The following is a 24,220-nucleotide window of genomic DNA, read 5'->3' on the forward strand; positions in this document are numbered from 1 at the left end:
CCCTGCAGGGAAAACACCAGCCCATCTCTAGCATTTAGACCTTGTGGTGAAATCATGAGCTGCAAAAGGCCCCAATCCTCCCCCTGCAGCCAGCAAAACCTCTCAGTTAGGCAGCTGTTAGACACATTTGCAGCAGCACTCCACTCCCCAACCGTCACCATTTGAAGAATGTTCCTTGGCCCTTGTACCTGTAATATCCTAGATTATTTTTTACTTCACATCTGGCTTTACCTTGACTGTTTCAAGTGGTGGCCTCTCAGGCCATCCTTGTAGGGACTCCAACTGTGCCACGCTTTAGTTGCTTTCCAGGATGCCTCCAATCGTGTGTCTTTCATGCCTTCAAAACCACTCTCATGTGGATGCTATTGCTACTTTTTCTGAAAACATGAAGTGCCACTTGGAGTGGCATATTTGGAATACACTTTTCTCATCCTGTGTGCTTACCCAAGAGAAATACTTTCACAGGCAGCTGTTTTTGAGGAACAATGAACCCATTCAGTGTAGGATTTCTTACTTTAGATGAATTTTGATTTCCAAAATGGAGCCTCTGCACAGTGGAGTTTTGGCCTCAGGACACTTTTCTTTTTAAAAACAATCATCTCAGAGCAATGCAAGAAAAAGGTTTCTCTTTAGCAGTGTCTATAACAATTACAACTGCTTTCTCAATAACAATCTGAATGCTCCCCTGTTTTGAAATTTCCTCAGGTTCTTGTGATATAGACAAAATGAAACAATGTTCTTGGCCAAAACATTACACAAACAACCCCCCCACCCACTTCGTGATAGAATTCTTGTTTTATTCTGAAACCCCATGAGCCAGGATCCTATTGCTTTTTTCCCCTCTCAGCATTCTTCCAAGTTCCCAACAGAATGGCCTACTCACCTTGGCTTCCAGCACTCAAATGCCTTTCCAACCCTATGTTGTAAATACTTTTATGTTTATACCACAGAATCGTTTCTATGACCTGAGATGATCAGTTTTGTCCCAGCAACAGTGTCACATTTAAGCACCAATTTTGGTCTCAATTAATTATTTATTCCTGTGATTAAAACATTCTATCAAGTGTCACTTAATGGAGAAAGGGTATATTCAGTTTCACATTTGAACAGTGTGGTGTATCATGGAAGGAAGGCAGCAGGAGCTTGAAGCTAATGGTCACACTGAATTCATAATTGGAAAGAAGAAACTGAGAAATGCTTACTGCTTTTCAGGAACTTTTTCACTGATGTAGCCCAGAATCCTAGCCAGATGATGATGCCACCCACAGTTGGTTAGGTCTTCTCATCTCAATTAATGTAGCTAAGACCATGCCTCATAGCCATGGCCAAAGGTCTCTTTCCAGGTGTCTGTACATCCTGTCAGGTTGAGCATTATTACAACAGCAATACAAATTTTCAAACTTAGAAATCATATGTCTATTTTCATCCCACTATTAAGCTAGACATCAAGAACAGAAATGTAATTAAAACTTTAAAAACGATGTTAACTTCTTTAGCAGCCATGGAAATGCAAATTAAAGCTGCTTTGGAATTTCTATTCCAGTCAAAATGTTTAGGGTCAAGAAAACAACTGGCTCAAAAAAAAAAAAAAAAAAAAAAAAAAAAAAACAAGGATTCCTGTATTCCAAGATGGCAGCGACAAGGACGAGCTGTGCCTGATCTGCAGGGAAGAGGTAGCAAGGGCTATTGGAGGCTGTGGTTTACTGCAGGAGCTGGAGATCACTGGGCGAGAGTGGCCTGCACAGCGCGGACGATGGGCCCATGGGCAGGTCTGACCTCCTTCCATCCCGTGGCAAGCTGAGGAGGGCAGACTAGTCTCCATAGCCTGGATGGACTGGCCTGCGAGCTGGGAACTGTGACCATTCTCTGCAGTGTGAATTCAGTGATTGAGACTGGAATCGTCCAGGCAGTGAACCGTCAGAGCTCCTGGCCTGGGGAAATTGCTGGGAAATGGGTGGACCTGTCCTCAGCGCCCGCCCCCCCCCACACCCTGTGCCAGTCCATGGAAGGCCCTAGTGTTACACAGGGACCCAGAGGGCTGCAGATGCTTTGACAGGACTCAGAGCATGGTCTGAGACCTGAGACAGTGTCGGGAAACACAGACAGGTCAAACATCAGAGCTCCTGGCCTAGGGAGGTCTCGGGGAAGTGGGGGCAACTGTCTTCAGACCCCCTCCACCAGCCCCGCTCCAGTCTGCAGAAAGCCCCGGTGCAACTCAGGGGCCCAGAGGTCTGTCAATGCTGTGACCAGTCTCAGCATGTGGTCTGGGTCCTGAGACCCTACCATGAACCACAGACCAGTGGAGCATCAGAGCTCCTGGCCTAGGGAAATCTCGGGGAGACAGAGAGTGGGGCTGGCCTCAGACCTCTCCACCTGCCCTGCACCAGTCCCCGGAGAGCCATGGTGCCACACGGGGACCCAGAAGGCTGTGAACACTTTGGCTGGACTCAGCACAATCTGAGATCCAGAAGCGTGACCCATGGACTAGGGGAGCTGTGGATCACTGGCTGGGAGAGACCTGCACTGCGGGTCTGGCCTCCTGCCATCCAGCACCACACTGCGGAGGGCAGACCAGCCTCCACAACCTGGACGGGGGCCTGTGCTGGGAAGTGTGGCCGTGCTCGGCAGTTCAAATTCAGTAAATGGTACTATAATCATGCTGGCAATGAAACATCAGAGCTCCTGGCCTAGGGAAATCTAGGGAAAATGGGTGGATCTGTCCTCAGACCCCCTCCATCAGCCCCACACCAGTCCACAGAAAGCCCCGGTGCTACACGGGGGCCCAGAAGGCTGTAGCAACTTTGGCCAGACTCAGTACATGGTCTGAGACCTGAGACACTACCAGGAACCACAGATCAGTGTAGCACCAGAGCTCCTGGCTTAGAGAAATCTTGAGAAAATGGGTGAATCTGTCCTCAGATTCCCTCTACCGGACACCAGAAGCTATCTCCCAAAATCAGAGATGGCAAGATGACTGAAGGCCAGCTTAAAATCATAAACAAACAAACAAACAAACAAAGAAACCTCAAACAATATGGCATCTCCAGATGCCAGCTATCCCAAAGAAAGCAACTAGGAGAACTCAAACACAACTGAAATACAAGAAAATGACCTTAAGTCCTTAGTAATGAGGATGATAATGGAGGAAACAAACAAAATACATAACCAAATGCAGGAAGACATAGCCAGACAGGTGGAAGACATAAAAGAGGCCTATAGAGAGGCACTGGAACAAATTCAGGAAAATACAAACAACCAGATGAAGGAAATCAATAAAACAGTTTAAGCTCTGAAGGCCTATAAAGAGGCAATGGCGGAAACTCAGGACTATACAAACAATCAGACGAAAGAAATCAATAGAACAGTTCAAGATCTGAAGATGAAAATGGATACAATTATAAAGACACAGTCAGAAGAAAAATGGGAATGAGAGAGCATAGAGACAAAGGAGAGCAACACAGAGGTGAGCTTTTCTAACAGAATCCAATAGATGGAGGAACAAATCTCAGGTCTAGAAGATACAATCATAGATCTTGAAGCAACCATTAACGAAAATGCTAAATCTGAAAAATTCCTGACACAAGACATGCAAGAAATTAAGGACACCATGAAAAGAAGAAACCTGAGAATAAGAGGCATCGAGGAAAGAAGATGCCAGACTCCAAGGCCCTGCTATGGTTAACAAAATCATAGAAGAAAAATTCCCCAATTTAAAGAGCTAGATGCTTATAAACACAGGAGAGGCCTACAGAACACCAAATAGAATAGACCAGAAAAGAAAAACTTCGCGCCACATAATAATCAAAACATAAAATATACAGAACAAAGAAAAATATTAAAAGCTCCAAGAGAAAAGGGTCAAGTGACATTTAATGGCAAATCTAATAGAATCAAACCCAACTTCTCAGCAGAGAACATAAAAGCCAAAAGGGACTGGACAGGGGTCCTGCAAACCCTAAGAGACCACAGATTCCAGGCCAGACTACTACACCCAGTGAAACTATCAATGACAATTGACAGAGAAAACAAAATATTCCATGATAAAAAGAAATTCAAAGAGTATCTATCCACAAACCTGGCCTTACAGAAGTTATCATCTTCATTATGAAGGCTTTGAGGTCATTTTCTTGTGTTTCAATTGTGTTTGAGTTCTCAGGGTTGATTTCTTTGAAACAGCTTGAGATTTGGTTTTTGTTGTTTGTGGTATTACACTGGTCTTTAGTCATCTTGCGGTCTCTGACATTGGGAGGTAGTTTTTTGTGTCCTTCCCTGGATTGGGCAGGTGACCTGGTTTCAGCTCCAGGGGACTTTACTCCACACCCTGGCCTCCCCACTGGGTCAGCAGAGGCCGGTGCTGGTGTACTACAGCCCAAGGATCAGTTTGAGGTAGTATATATAAACCCGGTTATTCTTTCTTTGGCTGGTCATTGAAAACCCTGCTATCAGACACTGAGGTTTTGGGGGCCTAGGCTCATTCCACCCTAGAGAGCCAGAACCCCTGCTGGCTTGTGGGGGTTGGCTAGGAATCTGCCTAATTTGTCCAGGCTGTGGGGCCTAGGTTCAGTCCTGCTTAAGAGAGCAGATACTGCCCACTGGCCTGTGGGAGGTGTCTGGGCTTCTCTGCTTGATCCCTTCAGGCTGGTTCAGTCCCTTCTCTGTAGCAGTAGCTTCATCTGATTTCTGCATTTCTGGTTTCTGCTCCTGTAAAGTTAGGATCTGGGGGTGGGGATTAGGGAGAAAGGGTTTGACCCATGTGGGTGGGTCAGTAATGAGTTCCTTCCAGATGACAATATAAGGCACCTGGTCTGGGTGTCCTGGGGACCCAATGACAAAAATAACCTGCTCAATGGCCACAGTGGTTCTTAGGTCAAATGTCCCTGTGGCTGGCCAGCTGACTCCGAAGGAAGGTCATTCAGAGAAGCAAAATGTGATCATTTTTCCTTTCTTAAAATGAGTGACATATTATGAGTCCTAGTTCTGACATCAGTCCAATGGTCCATAATGACAGTTAAAGGGGTAGACTCTGTCTGTCCCATGTACAAAAGGATTGTTAGTCCCAGTTCACAGGCAAACAGGAAAGCAAACAGACTGATACAGAGCCGCTACTGTCGCTGGTGGGGTTAGGGATGGCGAGAAGAACTAGACCAGTGGACAGAGGCTCAGATTATATTCAGCTGCCCAGTGCCCACTTATGGAGAGGAGTAGAGTTGTCCCGACTCGGTCCAAGAGATCTGAGGCTTCCTTCAGATTTCTGCATTTGAGGCATCAGTGGCCAGTCTTCCTGCTGCTCATGACACAGGCAACAGACAACAATCAATCAATCAGACAGCCTGCTGCTGCCATGGGCAATGTATTTCAAAACCAGAAGGACGGCAACACTGCCAGGTGCTTGCTGCTTCCTTACCAGAAAGAGTAGAGTCCACTGCACTCTCTCCAGAAACAATCCCAGACTGACAGATAGCCCTCCTCTGCTGGTGGAGGAAAGATCAGAGCAGTATGGCAAGAGAAAAGAACCAAAATTCAGAACGGCACGATCTGCCAGAAGCCAAACTCAAAGCACCCTATCCCGTAACCTGGCTCTGTCTGAAAACAAGGCACAAACCGAGTCTACACGCAATTAAGAGACCAAAGGAAAAAAGATCACCACTGCTGGTGGTGAAAACACCAGAGTGGTGACTGTCTGCAATCAACAGGCAGACAGCCTGCAAGGATCACGTGAGTCAGTCCACCACTTAACTGGGAGAAGAGAAATCGCTCCACATTCTCCTGCACCCTCTGGAGCATATTCCAGGTCCCTGACAGATGCCATGTCCCACAGACAACTGTACGCTCGGAGGCTCTAACGCAGGCGATGCTCAGGACTCCAACCTGAGCAGCTCCATTGCTCTGGACCCTAATCCGAGCTGCTCCATTGCTTGCAAACAAACCGAAAGTCAGACAGGTGACGTTGGCCAACACAGACACACAAAGACAGTGAAACACAAACAGACAATCGCGGTACCTGACTGATGAGCTCCAGCCTTCCCTCCAACCATGGTCTTTCCCCGCTCACAGGGGCTTCACTTCCTGGCCAATGCACCAAATGCAAGCCTCTAGTCGGGAGAGTCTATTCCAGGAAACTGCCAAATGAGAGACAGAGACCGGATCCATGCAAAAGCAGGAGGTTTATTGTTCCAGCAGGCTGGGGACCACTTTCACATCAGAGTGAGGCGACCGCAAACAGCAAAGTTGCACAGTTTTTATACTTTTACAAATAGGTAAAGTTAAGCAGCAATAAGTCAACAAGCTGTTATGGATAGGTTAAACTGACTTCTAAATCTACTGGCTAGTCTAAACAGAGCGTTTCTAAATCTCTAAGCCCCTGGACTTGCCCTGGGGCTTTTGGCCCTGGGGGCCTGTGGTTTTTCTTGGAATTGTTTTTAACATTCTTGTTACTGGTGTGGAGTGGGAGTTGAAATAGCCTGCAGCAATGGACAATTACAGAGACCTTCATGGAGGTTCTCGAGGAAAGGAGGCGGGGGGGGGGGGGGGGGGCCGGGCAAGCTGGTTCTTTCAACCGCAGCTGATCAGGCTCCACCAGAGCCTGCAGGAATGGCTCCCTGGGTGGCCCGAGGTCGGACCCACCTGTGCTCTGCACTTTGTGGAACCCTCTCACCTACAGGTCTTGAGGTCTGTAGCTCCCAGCCTGGTCCCTCATCTCCATCCCGCAGATCAGATGTGCTGCTTGTTTGGTCGCCATCCTGGTCCCAGCAGTCATCTAATTTAACTGTTTTTATAGCAACGATGGCAGGTTATGAATATCTACTGTGAATTTCTAACACAGTTTTAGCACCAGGGCAGAGGACAGATATTGGTGTTGACTCTTTCACAGCTCACCTCATTTAAAGGTAGCTTCATAAAGATCTTCAAAACAAGATTATTTTCGATTATTATATTTTGAAGAATATTTATCCACTTGATTAAGCAGTTTATCACCACAATGCTATCAGATAGATCGTTTCTAAAGAAGAAGTACATCTTTGTTTGCATTAAATTGAAGTAATGTCAGGGTTAATGAAACAGAACCTGTGGTCTTCCCATGGAGGCGGTTCTGTTTAATGTGAGGGAGCTGTTGTTGATGGGGTTGGTGGTTCTAATTGTAATGGAATCCACTCTATGAATAGGAGCAATTAAAAAGGGAAAAACTGAATGATCTAGCTCTGCTGACAGAGACCATTCTTGGACTAAGGATGTGTGACAGGCTTCACTAGCCTTCTCTCCAGGACTTTATTTTGGCAAGCAGCTTAAACCAAGAAGCACAACTGTGGAAATAACCATCTCTGCAGATTTTGATCTGATTGTATTGGCTTGTATGGGACACTGAGTTCATTTTTCCTGGTATTTTCCACTTTATAGATTAGCAATAATTAAGCTTAATGTAAGTAAATTGTGAAACTGAGTAAATCAAATGAAACTCAGTGCCTCACCCACTCTAGGCATGTATTCTAACTTGGAGCTATACTTTTCCTTCCATCTTCTCTTTTTTTTCACTTTGAGAAAGCAGAGATGTTTTCTTGCCTTTAAATCCAATTAGAGGAGATAAATAGTGGTAGAAATTAAATCTTATGTAGGAGAAAGGTCAGGAGAAAATGAGTAAAATCGATTTAGGTGAGACAGTCCCCACTAAGCCTTTAACCCATATTCTATTTAATTGTAAACACAGTGGGAACTACATTTCCCAGATTCACTGGCAGCTAGTAGTTGTGTGAGGTTTGTTGGTAGGTTATTCATACTGCAGTGTATGGCCACACACTAATATATATATGGGCAATATTAATTGGGATCAGTTTGTTATTAAAAAAGAAGGGGACAGGAAAGTGGCAGGTAGATATATGGGGGTGTGTGACAAAGTAAAACTAGGAAAAAGGGAATGGGGGTGGTTATGATTAATATACATTATCTACGTATGACATTGTCAGAGATTTAAGATTGCTTACCGATGGCCTCATAAAGAGAAGATAGGTCCAAAATATTTTAAAATTTACCATAAAATAGAGAGTTACAAATGGAACATAGAAGAAATGATGATAATGAGGAAAAGGAGATGAGGCATGTACCCAAGCATGGAGAGAAGCAATTGCTTCCCATACACAGTTGGGTAGGCTTACAGAGCGCATTTTCCAGGTATTTACAACCACTGACTCTTACATAAAGAAATGTCAACATTTAAGTCAAAAGAGTGTTCTTCTCAGTGTTCTGTCCAGTGCAGCCTTCACCTCCTTGTTTCTCAGGCTGTAGATCAGGGGGTTGAGCATGGGGATCACTGTGGTGTAGAACACAGAAGCTACATTCTCCTGGGCCAGGGAGCTAGCTGTGGAAGGCTTTAAGTACATGAATGCGGTGGATCCATAGAACATGCCCACAGCTGCCAAGTGGGAGCTGCAGGTGCTGAAGGCTTTGGACCTGCCCTCAGTGGAGCTGATGCGGAGGATGCTGGAGAGGATGAATGCATAGGAAACGAGTACTGTTAAGCTGGTGACTACAATGTTGAAGCCAGCTAAAAAGAAGACAACCATCTCCACATCATAGGGACTAGAGCAGGAGAGCTTCATGAGGGGGAGGATGTCACAGAAGTAGTGCCTGATGAGGTCCTCACAATAGTGTAATTTCAGCATGAGGCCAGTCTCTATGGTTGAGCCAATGAGTCCCATGGCATAGACAAAAGCTACGAGCAGGGAGCAGCGGGCAGGAGACATGATAATGTTATAAAGCAAGGGGTGGCAGATGGCCACATAGCGGTCATAGGCCATCACAGTGAGCATGTAGCACTCAGCAATGACGAAAACGAGGAAGAAGTAGAGCTGGAACATGCACCCCACATAGGAGATGAGGTTTCTTTGGGACACAAAGTTGACAAGCATTTTGGGGGTAATGACAGAGGAGTAGCAGAGGTCCACGAGTGACAGATTGCTGAGGAAGAAGTACATGGGGGTGTGAAGCTGTGTGCTGAGTCCAATCAAGGTGATCATGCTGATGTTTCCTACCATGGTGACCAGATAGATGCCCAGAAAGAGGAGGAAGAGGGGCATCTGGAGGTCTGGCCTGTTAGTTAGTCCCCCGAGGATGAAGTCTGTCACTGTGGAGTGGTTTTCTGCAGCCATTGTGTGTGGGTGGGAATCCTGTGGGGAGGGAGAGAAAGAGCTTGAGAATGGCTGACCTTGTCCTGCTTGGAGCAGCTGGATTTCTGCATTTGACACTTGCAGAGCTAGCCTGGTAATGGCAGGTGTATCTTCTCCACACAGCTGCACTTTGTTGTCTAAACAAACCCTAGATATTAAAGATCCTGAATCTGAGAGCTGTGATTCCAGAACTGTGTTTCTAGACCAGCAGTTACCTACTTACACAAACTGTCAGGTATCATTTCATAGGCACTAAATCAGAAAGTTTATGTTTGAGGCCAGGAATCTCTTTCAATAGTCTCTCTAGGGATTCTGGTGTTCCTTCTCTCTGTAGCTAATTAGTAGTAGTTTCATTGTTTGTACTTGTCATCTGTGCAATGTCTTTTGAAAAATATTATGTATATGTGTGTTTTCTTGAGTGAATGTATGTGTGCCATGTGTGTGCAGGAGACTGTGGAGTTCAGAAGAGGCATCAGATTCCCTGGAACTGCAGGTACATTTGTGACGTGCTATTTTGGTACTTGGAAAGGAACTTGTGTCTTCTGCAAGAACAGTAAGTGCTCTTAGCTCCTGAGACATCTCTCAGTCCCCATCTATGCAATTTCTAGATATTCAGTCAATGTACATACTAACATTTAAAATACATGCCGTCTTAGGATGAAACAGTAGTTATAACTTTCTTTTTGAGTTGCAAGTCAAGTTCTATATCTGAGATGCAGTAACATCAATTTAAAAGTTGATCTATCTTTGGGACTCTGGGTGAGAGAGGCATGGGAGAATGGGGAAATAGAAGGACCCAGAGGGTCCTTGTACCCTACAAGATAATCATCAAGGCTGTTAGATCTGGACACCTGGGGCCTGCACAAACTATTGCACCAACCAAGGACAATGCATACAGTAAACCTTCAGATCTAGGCAATGAGCAGCTCATTCTCCACAGTTGAGTCGGTCAGATTTTGGGCCAGGTGGCTGAAGACGATGCTCCAACATTTTAGAGAGTTATGCAGGACTCTCCAGGCAGCAAACTCTCTGTGTCATTTTTTTTGGGGGGGGGGAAGCTGTTAACCTGCACTTCCTGTTTACTCAGGTAATTAATTTTCCTCTTTCTCATGTCTCTGATGGGGTTGAAGATTAAATAGTTTAGTTTCACAATTAAGCTTAATTGTTTAGGGATTACAATGTTTTTAGGTCTAGATAGATGTTTTAACTTGATAGAGAGGACATGGTATGATAGATATTGAATTACATTCAGAATTTTGGACTCACAGGAACATAGGAAACATAGGAAAATGTTTTCTTCAAGGATTCCCAATTCAAACAGTCAAATCACTATACACGTAACATGAACATAATTCCTGATTGTTCTGTGGTTCTTCCTGTATGTAGTTTATGTTATATATTTGTAATAATATAAGTGTGTATGTAAAAAAGAAATTTTACAAGGGGGTGAGCTTAAAGGCATGCGTCACCACTCCTGGCTATGATATTTTATTTTCAATGCACAGTACTTAGATATTGATTAGTTAAGAAAACAAAATAGTGTAGACTTCTCAGTTTTCCACAGGCTAAATTTAAAATACACATATTTTAATGCTGATTTAATTCACATCAGCTTTCTGAACTGGATTATTTTATTCCTGTGATGGTTAATGTCAACTTGGGAGCATCTATGGTCACCTAGGAGATGGCCGTCTCAGTATGCCTACAGAGTTACTTGGTTATATCATTCTGCACTTAGGAAGTGAAAAACAGTGAATGTCTGATCACTTTCTCTACTTACATAATCCTAGACCGCAAGCACAAATGGCAATATAAGCATTAAAATATGTATATTTGGGCATAATACCAAGAGCTCCCTATAAAAACACCTACTCAATTCTTTACAGACCTTGAAAGATAAGTTCTCAACTTCAAATGAGAAAAAAACCCAGTATAGCTGAAACAATCCTGCACAATAAAAGATCTTCCAGAGTAATCTCTATCCCTGATCTCAAGCTGTACTATAGAGCAACAGTAGTAAAAACAGCATGGTACTGGCATAGAAATAGTCTGGTTGATGGAATCAAATCAATGACCCAGAAACAAACACATATACTTATGGGTCCTTGATTTTTTGACAAAGAAGCCAAATACATACAATGGAAAAAAGACAGAATGTTTATCAAATGGTGCTTGCTGGTATAAGTGGATGTCTACCAGTAGAAAAATGCAAATAGATCCATATTCATCACCGTTCACAAAACTAAAGTCAAAGTGAATTAAAGACCTCAATATAGAGTTTAAGTAAATATCAGAATAACCAATGAAAAAGTTAAAAACGTACCACTATTATTTAAACAACAAAACCAAAAACCCCAAGGCACTATGCAGGCCTAGTGGCGCTGATTCGTAGCCTCAGCGACTTTAGGAGCTGAGACAGGAAGATTACCAGTTCACAGCTAGCTAGCTTCAGCTCCCGAGGGAGCCCCAGGCCAGGCTGAACAACTTAGCAGCTCCAGTAGGAAGGTTTAAAAGAAATAGAGGGCTAGGGTTGTAGCTGGAAAGGCCCTTCAATGTGTGTTAGTTATGGATCGCTGTATAAAAAATCACCACGCTCATGGTGCCTTAAAACAATTATCATCCTTTTTCTCTGGGTTAGAATCTGGGGACAACTTAGCCCTAGCATCTGGAGATAGCTCCCACTCATATTTGCAATCAGGGCTTGTTCGTAGGTTTCTTGCCTCAGCAATTCGTTACTAGCATTAACAATCTATATTGCTACTGAACTGTTTTTTGTTACTGTTTACTTACATGTATTTTACATTGTTAGGTATTTATATTGCTATAGTAATAGGCCTTTCCTGAGATTTACTTAAAATCTATTCACTCATGTTTTAAAATAAATACTGGGAGAGCAAGAATCTTGAATATTTGATTCTCAAAAGACCTGTAGCATTTTAACGCAACCACAAATTTGAAATAAAGAGTAAGTGGGTTGACAACTGCATATGTTTCTGATGAGAAAACACAAACTGATATAAACTAAGCATTATCTTATGACTCTTATGCCAGAAGTCTTAACTATGTCTTTGAAACAATAATTTCACTGTGAGGAACTTTTCCTAGAATATTGAAATTTTAACTCGAATAATTTTTGTTGTAGCTATGCTTATAGCAGCAAAATCATGTAAACAGCTGGCATCTAACAAGATCATACAAAACTATTATGTATTCAATATATCTGTTAAAAATTATAATGCCAAATAATTTACCAACATTGAACATATTTACTCTATGCTGCTGAGTGATGCAAATAAATGACCAGTAACAAAACAACAACAAAAAATACCTTAATATAAAACCAGACACACTAAATCTGTTAGAAAAAAAAGTGGGGAAGAGCCTTGACGTCATTGGCACAGGAGACAACTTCCTGAACAGAAGACCAATAGCTCAGGCTCTAATTTCAAAAATGAATAATTGGGACCTCAAGAAACTGGAAAGCTTCTGTAAAGCAAAAGAAACAGTCAGCAGAACAAAACAGCCTACAGACTGGTAGAAGTTCTTCACCAACCCTACATCTGAAAAAGGGCTTACATCCAAAATATATACAGAATTCAAGAAATTAAAAACCACCAAATCAGATAATCCAATTAAAAATCGGGCACAGAGCTAAACAGAGAATTCTCAACAGAGGAACAATGAATGGCTGAGAAATACTTAAGGAAATGCTCAGGGTCCTTGGTTATCAGGGAAACGCAAATCAGAAGGACTCTGACATTCTTAGAATCTTACAACTTGAATGGCTAAGAGCAAAAATTCAAATGATATCCCATGCTGGCAAGGATGTGGAGAAAGGGGAAGACCCCTCCATTGCTGGTGGGAGGGTAAACTTCTACAGCCAGTTCGTAAGTCAATCTGGAGCTTTCTCAGGAAATTGGGACTAGTGCTACCTCAAGACTCAGCCATAGCACTCCTGGGCATACACCCTAAAGATGCTCCATCATATAACAAGGCCATTTGCTCAACTATGTTCATAGCAGCTTTATTCATAACAGCCAGAATCTGGAAACAACTTAGAAGTCCCTCCACTAAAGAATAGATAAAGAAACTGTGGTGTATTTACACAGTGAAAATACTACTCAACTATTACAAACAAGGAAATCTTGAAATCTGCAGGCGAATGGGTGGAGATAGAAAAGATCATCCTGAGTGAAGTAACCCAGACCCAGAAAGGCACGCATGGTATACACTCATAAGTAGTTATTAGCCCAACCTAAATGTCCTCTGAGAGGCTCCACACAGCAGGGGATTAGGACAGATGCTGGGACTCTCTGCTGGACTCTGGATAGAGCGCTAAGAGTGGTATGAAAAAACTGGGGGCATGGAAGGACCCAGAGGTTTCAGACGCCCCACAAGCAAACCATCAAGGCTGCACAGATCTGGATCCAGGGGCACCTGCACAAACTGATGCATTTAGAGAATCTCGACCGCCTATTCAGGTACAGCCAATGGATAGCTCATTCTCCACAGTTGTGGGGAGAGCGGGTACTCCTCTAACATGAACTCTGGTGCCTGAGATTTGAGCATTGCCCCTTGTGAGGAGGCCTGGTGGCACACAGAGGCATGGGAAGCAAGCTATGCAGATAAGACAGATAGGCTGTGATCAGATGGTGGGGGAGGACATCCCATTCTGTCAGAGGTCTAGGGGAGGAGAATAGAGCACAGGAGGGATGGAGGGTGGGAATGGGAAGATACAGGTGAAGGGATACCAATTGGGAACTAATCTGAATAAATTTTAGTAAATTAAAATAAAAAACCCCAAAGGAACCATTATACTTATAGATTCACACGAGTAACAACAAAACAACAAAGGAAAATATCAAAAAAGGAAAAATACACAAAATATATGAATACAAACAGTTTCTTATTTAACATATGCATTATGATAAAATAATTCTTCGATTCCAAGAAGTTCTACTCTTGAATGAGGCCAAAGGCAGAGTTAATAACTCACCTTAAGGTCACTTAAGACTGTTCTCTAGTGTGTACTCTGCCTGTTTGTTTATCTTGCCTTTAGCAGAACAATGTAGCAATCACCTTACTTGCCTCCACACAGTCAATGTTTACACCCTAAGCTAACATATACTTGTAGTCTTTTCTTTTATTTACCAATTTTATTTCAGAGAACATATTATGATCATGTTTTTCTCCTCCCCCAACTCCTCACAGATAATTTCTGCCATCTTACCTGCCCAACTTCATGTTCTTGCTCTCAAAGAACAGCTAACCAAAAACAAACAAAAACTACCAAAACCCCCAAATCAAAATAAAAAAATTCAAATAAGACAAAAAAAAAAAAAAAAAGCTCAAATAAAATGAAACAAAAAAGCTCCTCTTCCCTCAATCAACTCCACAAAGACATGATGTTCATTTGGTGTTAGGTAGGATCTTAAGTTATCACTGCTCCATCACCCTGATTCAAGAGCAATGCATGTGTGTGTGTGTAGATGTGTTATTGCTGGAAACAGAAAACAGGCAGAAAGCAGTCTTTTAAGATGAACTTGTACCATGAATGTTGGATATGACACTTGGATGTTACTTGATGCACAATGATGTTTGCTACCTGTGTCCACTGGGGTCAGTTGCAGTCAGTGATGTAATCCCTTCTAAGACCCTGCTAAAGGTTCCTGTGAAGTACACCTCATTCCTTCCCCATGTGATGCTTTCTGTGCTGCTCAATACAAGTTAGAGAGAGCAAAGCCCTCCGTTGGTGACAGGGACATAGACACACAAGGACAGTTTCATAAGACAGCCTTCAGGCAGGCATCAATTCAGACTCACACATCAGACATAAATGACAGAAGACACAGAGAGCAAGGTAGAGAATTGAGTCTGGGCACCCTTTTGGCTATAGTGCTTTGATTTCTTTCTTTTCTTAATTGGACGTTGTGTATTATTAGTGATGCCAAGTTTATTATTAATGTGTCAAATCTATGTAACCCATGTCTGAAATAAAACAATTTGTAAACCTTTGCATAGGATTTAAAAACTGTTAATATCATTTGATTTCTTTAATATGACATTTTTAGGTGTAAGAACAGGTCTTTAACTCCTTAGGTTGTGTTCTGAAGACAGGAAAATTACATTGCTAAGTAAGATTTTTATGTTAAATTCTTATTGGTAGTGAATTTAGCTTTATAGGAACAGATAATTGGAACATCTACTATCTAAAATATTTCATTTATTATTAGAGATCAATTATCTTCTAGATATAAATGATTAAGGAACTCCTACTAAGCTCCTTTGAATTAACCTCTGCTTCTGGAAGCACCATGAAATTTAGAAACTCTGCCATCAACAACCATTCTCCTGGGTTAGGTTGTTTCGATCTATGATGGACAGAGTGGACACAATTTACTGAGTGCTGTGACAATGAGAGGACCTTTGAGTATGGAAACAACAGAACCTGGATTTAAAATCTCATTTCTGTAGACTTTTAGTTATACATAAATACAGTCACATGCCTTGAGCTTTCTGTGTATTATCGGTACTATGACTTCTATACTTACCAAGCTTGCAGAGGCTCAGTGTTGTTGTTGATGAGAACACAGCACACACACACCAAGGCACTAGAGGAAGAGGAAAACACACATATGATTGGAAACGTAGTGTATAAAAACCAAGATATAATTGAAGAAAGATTTTTCTTAAAAAGTTATTCAAATGTGAAATTAAATACCTTTGTGGAAGGGAAGTGACAACCAGGCCCCTGGAAACTTTAAGGGGTACCTTCGGTCTCAACAATTAGCAAATGCTAGAAGCAGAGCATATATGTACAGTTACAGCAAGTGCTATATTTACTTGAGGGGCCTGGCTGTTAGGAAAAAGAAACCATCATGATTGTGACGCACGAGTCCTGTTTACATAGGTATATACAGAACATCTCCTGGGAGGAGTCACATGGGGATTGTGTGCTCTCTAAAGGAGTGATTAGTCTTGGCTTGTACCTGCTCTGTGCTCCCCACTCCCATCTGTGTTAGTTTCCCTCTCTGAGGTAGAGTTATGTTGATGCAAACTTAGAATGTAACTTGAGTATTGGAATAATTTAGTACCAAGAGTTATTTCACTATGTGATTATCGCCACCATTATTACCATCAGCAATACTAAGGCACGCATCACTACTTTAGTCACTACCAGCAACAGTACCCATGGTTACTGCCATGAGATTCGTTGCACATCACTACTAAGTGATCATGCAGGGAGCAACATCAACTAGCTTTCAAATAGTTACTTTGTAGTGTTTTGAAACAATCTCAAAGACTTTACTAAAACAAACGGGCTATTTTCTGGAAAAAGAAATGCTAAACTTGTAAAGATGGTTAATCCATCCTTGCTTGCTGCTCTACCTGTAGATTGGTTGTAGAGGGGATGAGATTGGAAAGCATTTGAATGTGGACTGTAACAGTGTGCATTTGTAGATGCTTATTAAGTGGGAGATTTGTTCATAAGAACATTTCCACCTCTGGGTATATTGGGGTCTGGAGAGATGGCTCAGCTCTTAAGAGAGCTTCCAGAGAACCTGATTTGGGGTCCTAGAATCTATGTTTGGTGGCTCATAGCTACGTGTAACTGGACCCTCTTCTGGACTTCATGGATGCATGAACTCACGTGTTCACACACACAGACACACACACACACACACACACACACACACAAGCACACACACTAATAAAAAAATAAAAAATATACTCAGTGTAATAAGAACTGTGAAATTATTCATATTGCAGAGTTTTAAATTGAAGTCTTTATTTGGTGATAATTGCAGATTATCCATAGCTATGCTAAGCAATACAAGGAGATCCAGGCTGCATCTTATTGGTTGTTTTACTGAGTTTACCATCTTGCAAAGTGATAGCACATTCTCACATCCATGATATGAACAGTGAAACAGTTTATTGATTTCATTATTGTCTGTTGGCTTAACTTTATTTCTTATGTGTTTTTGTTTTGTTCTATGCAATTCAACCAACTGGATCAAGTTCTTTGATCTACCATTACACTGTGTGTGTGTGTGTGTGTGTGTGTGTGTGTGTGTGTGTGTGTATGAATTTTATTTAGCTATTTGTAAACAAAAATGAAATCATAATTGGAAAGAAGTTGAATTTTATTGATCTGTGAATAAAATAAAATAATGAATAGTTGCAGAAAAAAATTGAACAATATTGCATTAAGTAAGGTGACCCAGGCTTAGAAAGACACACAGTGCATGTTCTCTCCCACACACTGATCCTAGTTTCTAAGTTTTATGTATGTGCATTTAGGTGATAGTGAGAGTATGCAGAGGCCAGTTACCCAGAAAGACAGCCATGAGAGGGGAGAAGGGGCTTCATGTGAGGAGAAGGTAAATAGCACTTATGATGTGAAAAAGAATGGGTAACACTGGGAGAAAGATTTGAATGGACATGGGGTGAGGAGGGATGGCGCACAGGCTCAACCAAAACTGAGGAATTAGGAAACTGTCAAAAGGAATCTGGTGTTCTGTCTAGTTTTATATCAACTTGACACAAGCTAGGGTCATCAGAGATGAAGGAACCTCAACTGAGAAAAAGCCTCCTCAGATCCAGCTGTAAGGCATTTTCTTAATTAGTGATCAATGGTGGGAAGACCAGCCCATTGTGGCTGGTGCCATCCCTGAGCTGAACAAGCCATGTGGAGCAAGCCATTAAACAGTGCCCCTTCATGGCCTCTACCTCAGCTCCTGCCACCAGGTCCTGCCCTGTTTGAGTGCTTGTCCTGACTTCTTGGTGATGAACAATGCTGGGGAAGTGTGAGCCAAATAAACCCTTTTCTCCCCAACTTGCTTTTGGATCATGGTGTTTCATTGGAGCAATAGAAACTCTAACTAAGTCACCTAGTAATTTATAAGTTAAATAAGGCAAAGAGACAAAGCCCTTCCACTTGTATCATCTTCATTAAAATTTTTTAGACACACGTACTCTGGTGCCTCATATTTGACCACGTCCCCTGATGGAGAGACCTGGTGGCACTCAGAGGAAGGATAGCAGGCTACCAAGAAGAGACTTGATACCCTATGAGCATATACAGGGGGAGGAAGTCCCCCTCAGTCACAGTCATAGGGGAGGGGAGTAAGGGGAAAATGAGAGGGAGGGAAGAATGGGAGGATACAAGGGAGGGGATAACCATTGAGATGTAATATGAATAAATTAATAAAATAAAATTTAAAAAAAGAAAAAAAATTTTTTAGAATAATGATTTGATTTTTTTTGTATTAAAAAATTTTTTTTTATTAATTTATTCTTGTTACAAAGTGAGTACAGGAAAGCCAAGGCTCCACAGAGAAACTCTGTCTCAAACAAAATAAAACAATACACAATCTTAAATATGCATCTCTTTCTTCTGTACCATAGTCTGCTTTACATTGTCATTTTCTTTCTGATCTTTGCCTTTTAGATGTTAAAGTAGCACTTCATCTAAATTTATCTAAAATTTAAATTTAGTTAATGAAATTTGTCAATCTATTTCTTTCCATCTATCTATCTATCTATCTATCTATCTATCTATCTATCTATCATCTATCTAATCTATCTATCTACTTGTCTATCTCCCTGCAGTTTACTCTTACTTCTGATTTATGTCATATTTCTGCTTTTCTGGGTCTCAAACCTTAGTCAAATTTCAATTGTGTTTTCCCTATCAAACTCTTTTACCATCGGGACATCAATATATCAACTGCTCCATTACTGTGTCTCCTGCTCCACTCACCTCTTTCTGCATTTATTTCTGTGGAAAGTCTTCTGGCTGTTCTCCCTGTCTGCCCTTTTCTCTTTTTCAGCCTGCTCTGATATTACAATCTATATAAAACGCCATTGCTATTAAGAAAGACAGTTCTGATCGCTAATATTATTTAAGTAATTCTGTTTGCCTTCTAAGTGCTATAATCAGCACCATTTATTCACCCTTTGAGAAATGATTATTATTAGTTTTGAGATTAGAGACTGAAGTTCAGAGAGAGTTTGAACAGCTACTAAGGTCACACAATTAGTAATAGGCAAAGCCAAGATTTGTACTGAAGTAAGATCACATCCTGACTGCTCAGGAACATCATAACTCATGATTTACCATCACTACTACCATTTTGTTAGAGTTACAATCATAAACTTGACCATTTTGGCAAGTTGACAAGTGTTTAGCTTACTGACAGAATATTTTAGTTCGTTTTTAATGGCTGTACCCACTTAGATATATAGGAAAGGTTGAGGAATTATTTTTAAAAATATTTTTCAAAAGCTAGCCTACTAACATTAGATTTTACGATGGCATTTTCAAATTTGGTTTTGCTGATCTCCCTTCTCACATCTCCATGTAGGAGCCATTCTTATTCAATCCACAAGAGCATATCTGAGTCATATGGTAGCTCTACCTTTAGGTTTTTGAGGTCTCTGCAGTAATTTCCATAGGGGTGTACCAGTTTCCATTCCACCAGCAGCAAACAGGGTTACTTCTTTCCTCTCATCCTCAGCACTATTCACTGTCTTTTGCTTTTTGATGATAGCCATTCTGACTAGGGCAAGAAGGAATATCAAAGTAGTTTTGTTTGAATTTCCCTGATAGAAAAGGATGTTGAAAGCCTTTATACTATTTCTTGACTTGGCCCGCAGGATGCTCCAGCAGGCTGAGATGGCTAACAAGTTTGATAACCACACTCAATCCCTGTGACCCACATGGTAGAAGGAGAGACCAACTCCTTTAAGTTGCCCCCTTCCCTGAACATATTGGCTGTGCTCAGCATGTGTGTGCATACACCTGTGTGCTTGTGCATGTGCACACAATGAACAAATGTGATATAACGTATTTATTGGCTATATGTATTTCTTCTTTTGAGACCTATGTGCAATTTGCTTATACATTCATTAATTGGAAGCTTTGGTTTTCTGTGTGCTTAATTTTTATAGTTCTTTATTTATTCTATAAATTAGCATCCAGCTGTCTTGGCATTCATGGACTTTGGTCTTCTTTATTTCACTAGTAGGCATTCCTGCCATTTGCTTGGGAAAAATACTTTACTATGGATATTTTGGAAATTTCCACTAATGAAAAAGCTTGGGTGGTATAGGCTTTGAACTTTTTCCAACCTACTTTAATTCTTATAACTCTCTTCCAACCTACCTACCCTAGATAGAAGAGGAAAAGAGGTTAATGGGAACAGGAGAAGTAAACCATTTTAGACTCAGTTCCTTGGAGTGATTCCTTAGGTCAGGATTTTAGCAGATCTGTTAAACAGCAAACTAGCAACTCAGCAAAGGTGACTGCAACCATAGCTGCTGGAACCCAGAGCAGCAGCCAAAACTGCAGCAACAGTTCTCTCTAGGAGCATCTTAAAAGGGAGCAAACATCCAAACAATAGGAAATTATGCCAAGATCAAAAAGCCCAGCCTCTTGTTTTGAGCTCACATATATATCTCCTCTCAGTGTCCATATTAGGATGCTTATCAGTTGGCAAAGACCCTGCCCTCACAAGAGGTGGTTCCTCTTCTAGTGGACAAATATCATATACTCTCTCACAAGTCTGTTACCAGTGGAAAAACACAGCAAACCCTCACACAAGTCTTTTACACATTCTACATTTGGGACTAAAACACACACTACAGGGTGGCTATAGTGGTTGCCTATTTTTTTATGCCTTTGCCAACAATTTTATCCTTATATTGACTGCTGTTCAAAGTTTGCAAATAGTTGATGTGTGTTTTGTTGTTGTTTTTACATTGCACTCAGGGCAAGTACTATACCAGCCATCTTATTGCATGTAATCTAATGTTTGATTTTTAAACTATGCTGTGCATTTTTATTACTTTTACTTTGCATCCCAATCAAACTAAAGTTCATGTGTGCTCACGGAGAAGGAGAGATCAGAAACAGAAAGCATTCTGTCACCTCACGCAATCATCTTTCCTTCTATGACCTGGACACAAGGTCTTCATGAAATAAGAGTAGCTGATAATTGTGTGAATCCCTAAGTTGCTGGTACAGAAAATAGAACTATTTGAAAGATACTGTGACCATACCCACACCTGGAGCATGTCTTGAAAAAAAAAAAAAAAAAAAAAAAAAAAAGAAACACACCTGCTCTCTCCAGAGGTCTAGACTTTTGCATCAAAGCAAAAGCTGTGATGAGGAATGAATAATCGTTTCTAAAAACTTTATTTCTTTTGCTATTTTGAGATTATAATATAATCACATCATTTCTTTCTTCCCTTTTTTCCCTCTAAAATCTCCTATATGCCCCACCTTGCTCAAATTTTATACCTCCCTTTCCATTAATTTCCATACACATGTATATGCATATATTCCTAAATACATAACTACAAAAATAGATATGTTTTTGAGTGTTTTGCATCTTATCAGCCAGGAGTCAATTTAAGGAGACAGCATTAAGCACATTATAGACTATTTAATAAGTGGTGATTGTTGTTGCTTTCATAATTTTTTTCCTTGAATACTATTGGGTAACTATTAGCTGAAAGAAAATAATTGCTTTGAAAAGATAAATTATCAATTCTACAGGAAAAAAAAAACATGTTTGCTTCCTTTGGGAAGGTAACTCTGAGGAAATGATCCTGAGGGAGCCTTGGCTTTCATAACCAAGCCGTTGAGATTATGAGCCAGAATGGCTGTTTATTCTCCTATTACTACAGATCGGGATAGAGCTGGGTCCTTCCTGCAAGCTAGAGGGACCACTGGATAAATTAATATTGTAAGTCAAGGTTTTTGGTATAGAGAGAATTATACGGTAAATCTGAGGTTCTGAGGTTTGGCCTGAGGGAAGGAGAAGGCCCAGAGCTCCAAGCTGCTGTTTTCCCTTCATCAGATCTCGATCTCCCTCAGGACACTGTGGAGGAGAGACAGTAGGCGGAACATCCCTGCTTCAAGTAAAGGAAGGTATATGCCTCTCTGACCCTGATCGGTCAAGAAACATAGGTCATAAATACAGACTGTGGGTGGGAGTGCTGGAGCTCCCCTTCTGCCTAAGTCTGGTGGGTTTGTGATTTCAGGTATCTCATAATCTCATTTATCCAGTCTGTAAAGTGAGGATAATAGTACAATCACATAATCTTAGAGGCTCTCACAGTAACCCCTAAATAAGTGTTATCTTATGTCGTTTTTATTCTCCCTTCATGCAGTTGAGCTAAGAGATCATGAGAAGCCTGACCTCACATTTTTCTTTTTATGGTGGAGACAGAGAGACACTGTCACAGTTCTGATGGCATCATGTTTCAGCAACTTGCAGAGAGGCAGAAGAGGGGAAGACATAAAATGGACTGACTTCAGATTCTAAAACATGCTGTCTAGTATCCCTCTCTCGGGTACCAGCCGCTCTCATCCTAGAGGCAAAATGTAGCCCTTTGCTGCGATCTGGAAAGTAGAGTCACTTGACTGTTCACTACTAGCTGGGAGAAATTGTGAAAATATTCCTGCTAGAGTCTCTCTCTCTCTTGCTCCCCCATCCCACACCCCCCCCCCCCCCCCCGTCTCTCTCTCTCTCCAGGAAAGGTTTTTGAGGATGATGGTGATGTTTCTTTGTCTCCACTTGTCCTCCTTCTGTCCCACAGGCCCTCTCCTGAGAAGAATGACTGCCAAGAATTCCTCCGTGACAGAGTTCATCCTCGAAGGCCTGACAGACCAGCCAGGACTCCGCATGCCCCTCTTCTTCCTGTTTCTAGGTTTCTACATGGTCACTGTGGTGGGGAACCTGGGCTTGATCTCCTTGATAGGGTTGAACTCTCACTTGCACACACCCATGTACTTCTTCCTCTTCAATCTTTCTGTAATAGATTTCTGTTATTCCTCCACCATCATCCCCAAAATGCTAATGAGTTTTATCTCAAAGAAGAACATCATCTCCCATCCAGGGTGTATGTCACAGCTGTTTTTCTTCTGTTTCTTTGTTGTCTCTGAATCCTTTATTCTGTCAGCCATGGCATATGACCGTTATGTTGCCATCTGTAATCCCCTGATGTACACAGTCACCATGTCTCCCCAGGTGTGTTCACTCCTTTTACTGGGAGTCTATGTGATGGGGTTTTCTGGAGGCATGGCCCATACAGGAAACATAATGAATCTGACCTTCTGTGCTGACAACCTTGTCAATCACTTCATGTGTGACATCCTTCCTCTTCTTGAGCTGTCCTGCAACAACACCTTCACAAATGACCTGGTAGTCTTCATTGTTGTGGCCTTTGATATCGGTGTGCCCATTGTCACCATCTTTATTTCTTATGCCCTCATCCTCTCTAGCATTCTACACATGCATTCCACGGAGGGCAGGTCCAAGGCCTTCAGCACCTGCAGCTCCCACATGATTGTGGTTTGTCTATTTTTTGGTTCTGGGGCTTTCTCATACCTCAAGCCACCTTCCATTTTGTCACTTGATCAAGGAAAAGTGTCTACCTTGTTCTATACAATTGTGGTGCCCATGTTGAACCCTGTGATCTACAGCTTGAGAAATAAGGATGTCAAAGTCGCTCTGAGGAAAACCCTAGTCAGGAGAATATTTTCTTAACAGAGGAGCAGTATCATGAGCTGCAGTGGTATGACTGGTTGATGAGCAGTATTCACATGGAAAGAGCTGTGGTTGGAAAAGATCCAAGGCTGCAAGGAGTGGTTATCTTTCCTTTATTGCAGAAGAAGAGACATTTATGGCATTAGGGAGTGAGCACAAGTCTTCATGGATTTTGGGCAATTTTTCCACCACCAAGCTACATTCAGCCCAGAAACAGGGTTTCATATCTTTACATTTGAGCAAGATTTTAAGACAGCTGTGTTACTCCTGACCCTTGCCCTGCCTAAACTCTTTTAATACTTCTTTTTTAAATGAGAAATTGTACCTATCTATTGAAAATGCATAATTATATAATTTTTTTTCTTTTTTCTTTTCTTTTCTTTTCTTTTTTTATTAATTTATTCTTGTCATAATTATATAATTAACAGTCATTTTCTGTTTCATTCATAAACAGTTTTTCTGTATCATAAATATTGAACTAAATAGCAATTTTACATAGTG

At 41.5% G+C, this 24,220-nt stretch overlaps 2 protein-coding genes across 2 annotated transcripts; one reads left to right on the top strand and one right to left on the bottom strand.

Annotated features, from left to right (window-relative positions):
- Positions 1 to 8,210: 8,210 nt before the first annotated feature.
- On the bottom strand, positions 8,211 to 9,140 carry LOC127197990 (olfactory receptor 151-like). Its single transcript, XM_051155795.1, has one exon. It carries the CDS (start codon positions 9,138 to 9,140, stop codon positions 8,211 to 8,213), a length of 930 nt encoding a protein of 309 aa, XP_051011752.1.
- Positions 9,141 to 22,783: 13,643 nt separating this feature from the next.
- Positions 22,784 to 23,719, top strand: LOC127197991 (olfactory receptor 8B12-like). The gene has a single exon (XM_051155796.1). The coding sequence runs from the start codon at positions 22,787 to 22,789 to the stop codon at positions 23,717 to 23,719; it is 933 nt and encodes a 310-aa protein (XP_051011753.1). The 5' UTR covers positions 22,784 to 22,786.
- Positions 23,720 to 24,220: the final 501 nt, after the last annotated feature.

The sequence above is a fragment of the Acomys russatus genome, chromosome 14 (genome assembly GCF_903995435.1).
Source record: "Acomys russatus chromosome 14, mAcoRus1.1, whole genome shotgun sequence".
Taxonomy (NCBI): Eukaryota; Metazoa; Chordata; class Mammalia; order Rodentia; family Muridae; genus Acomys; species Acomys russatus.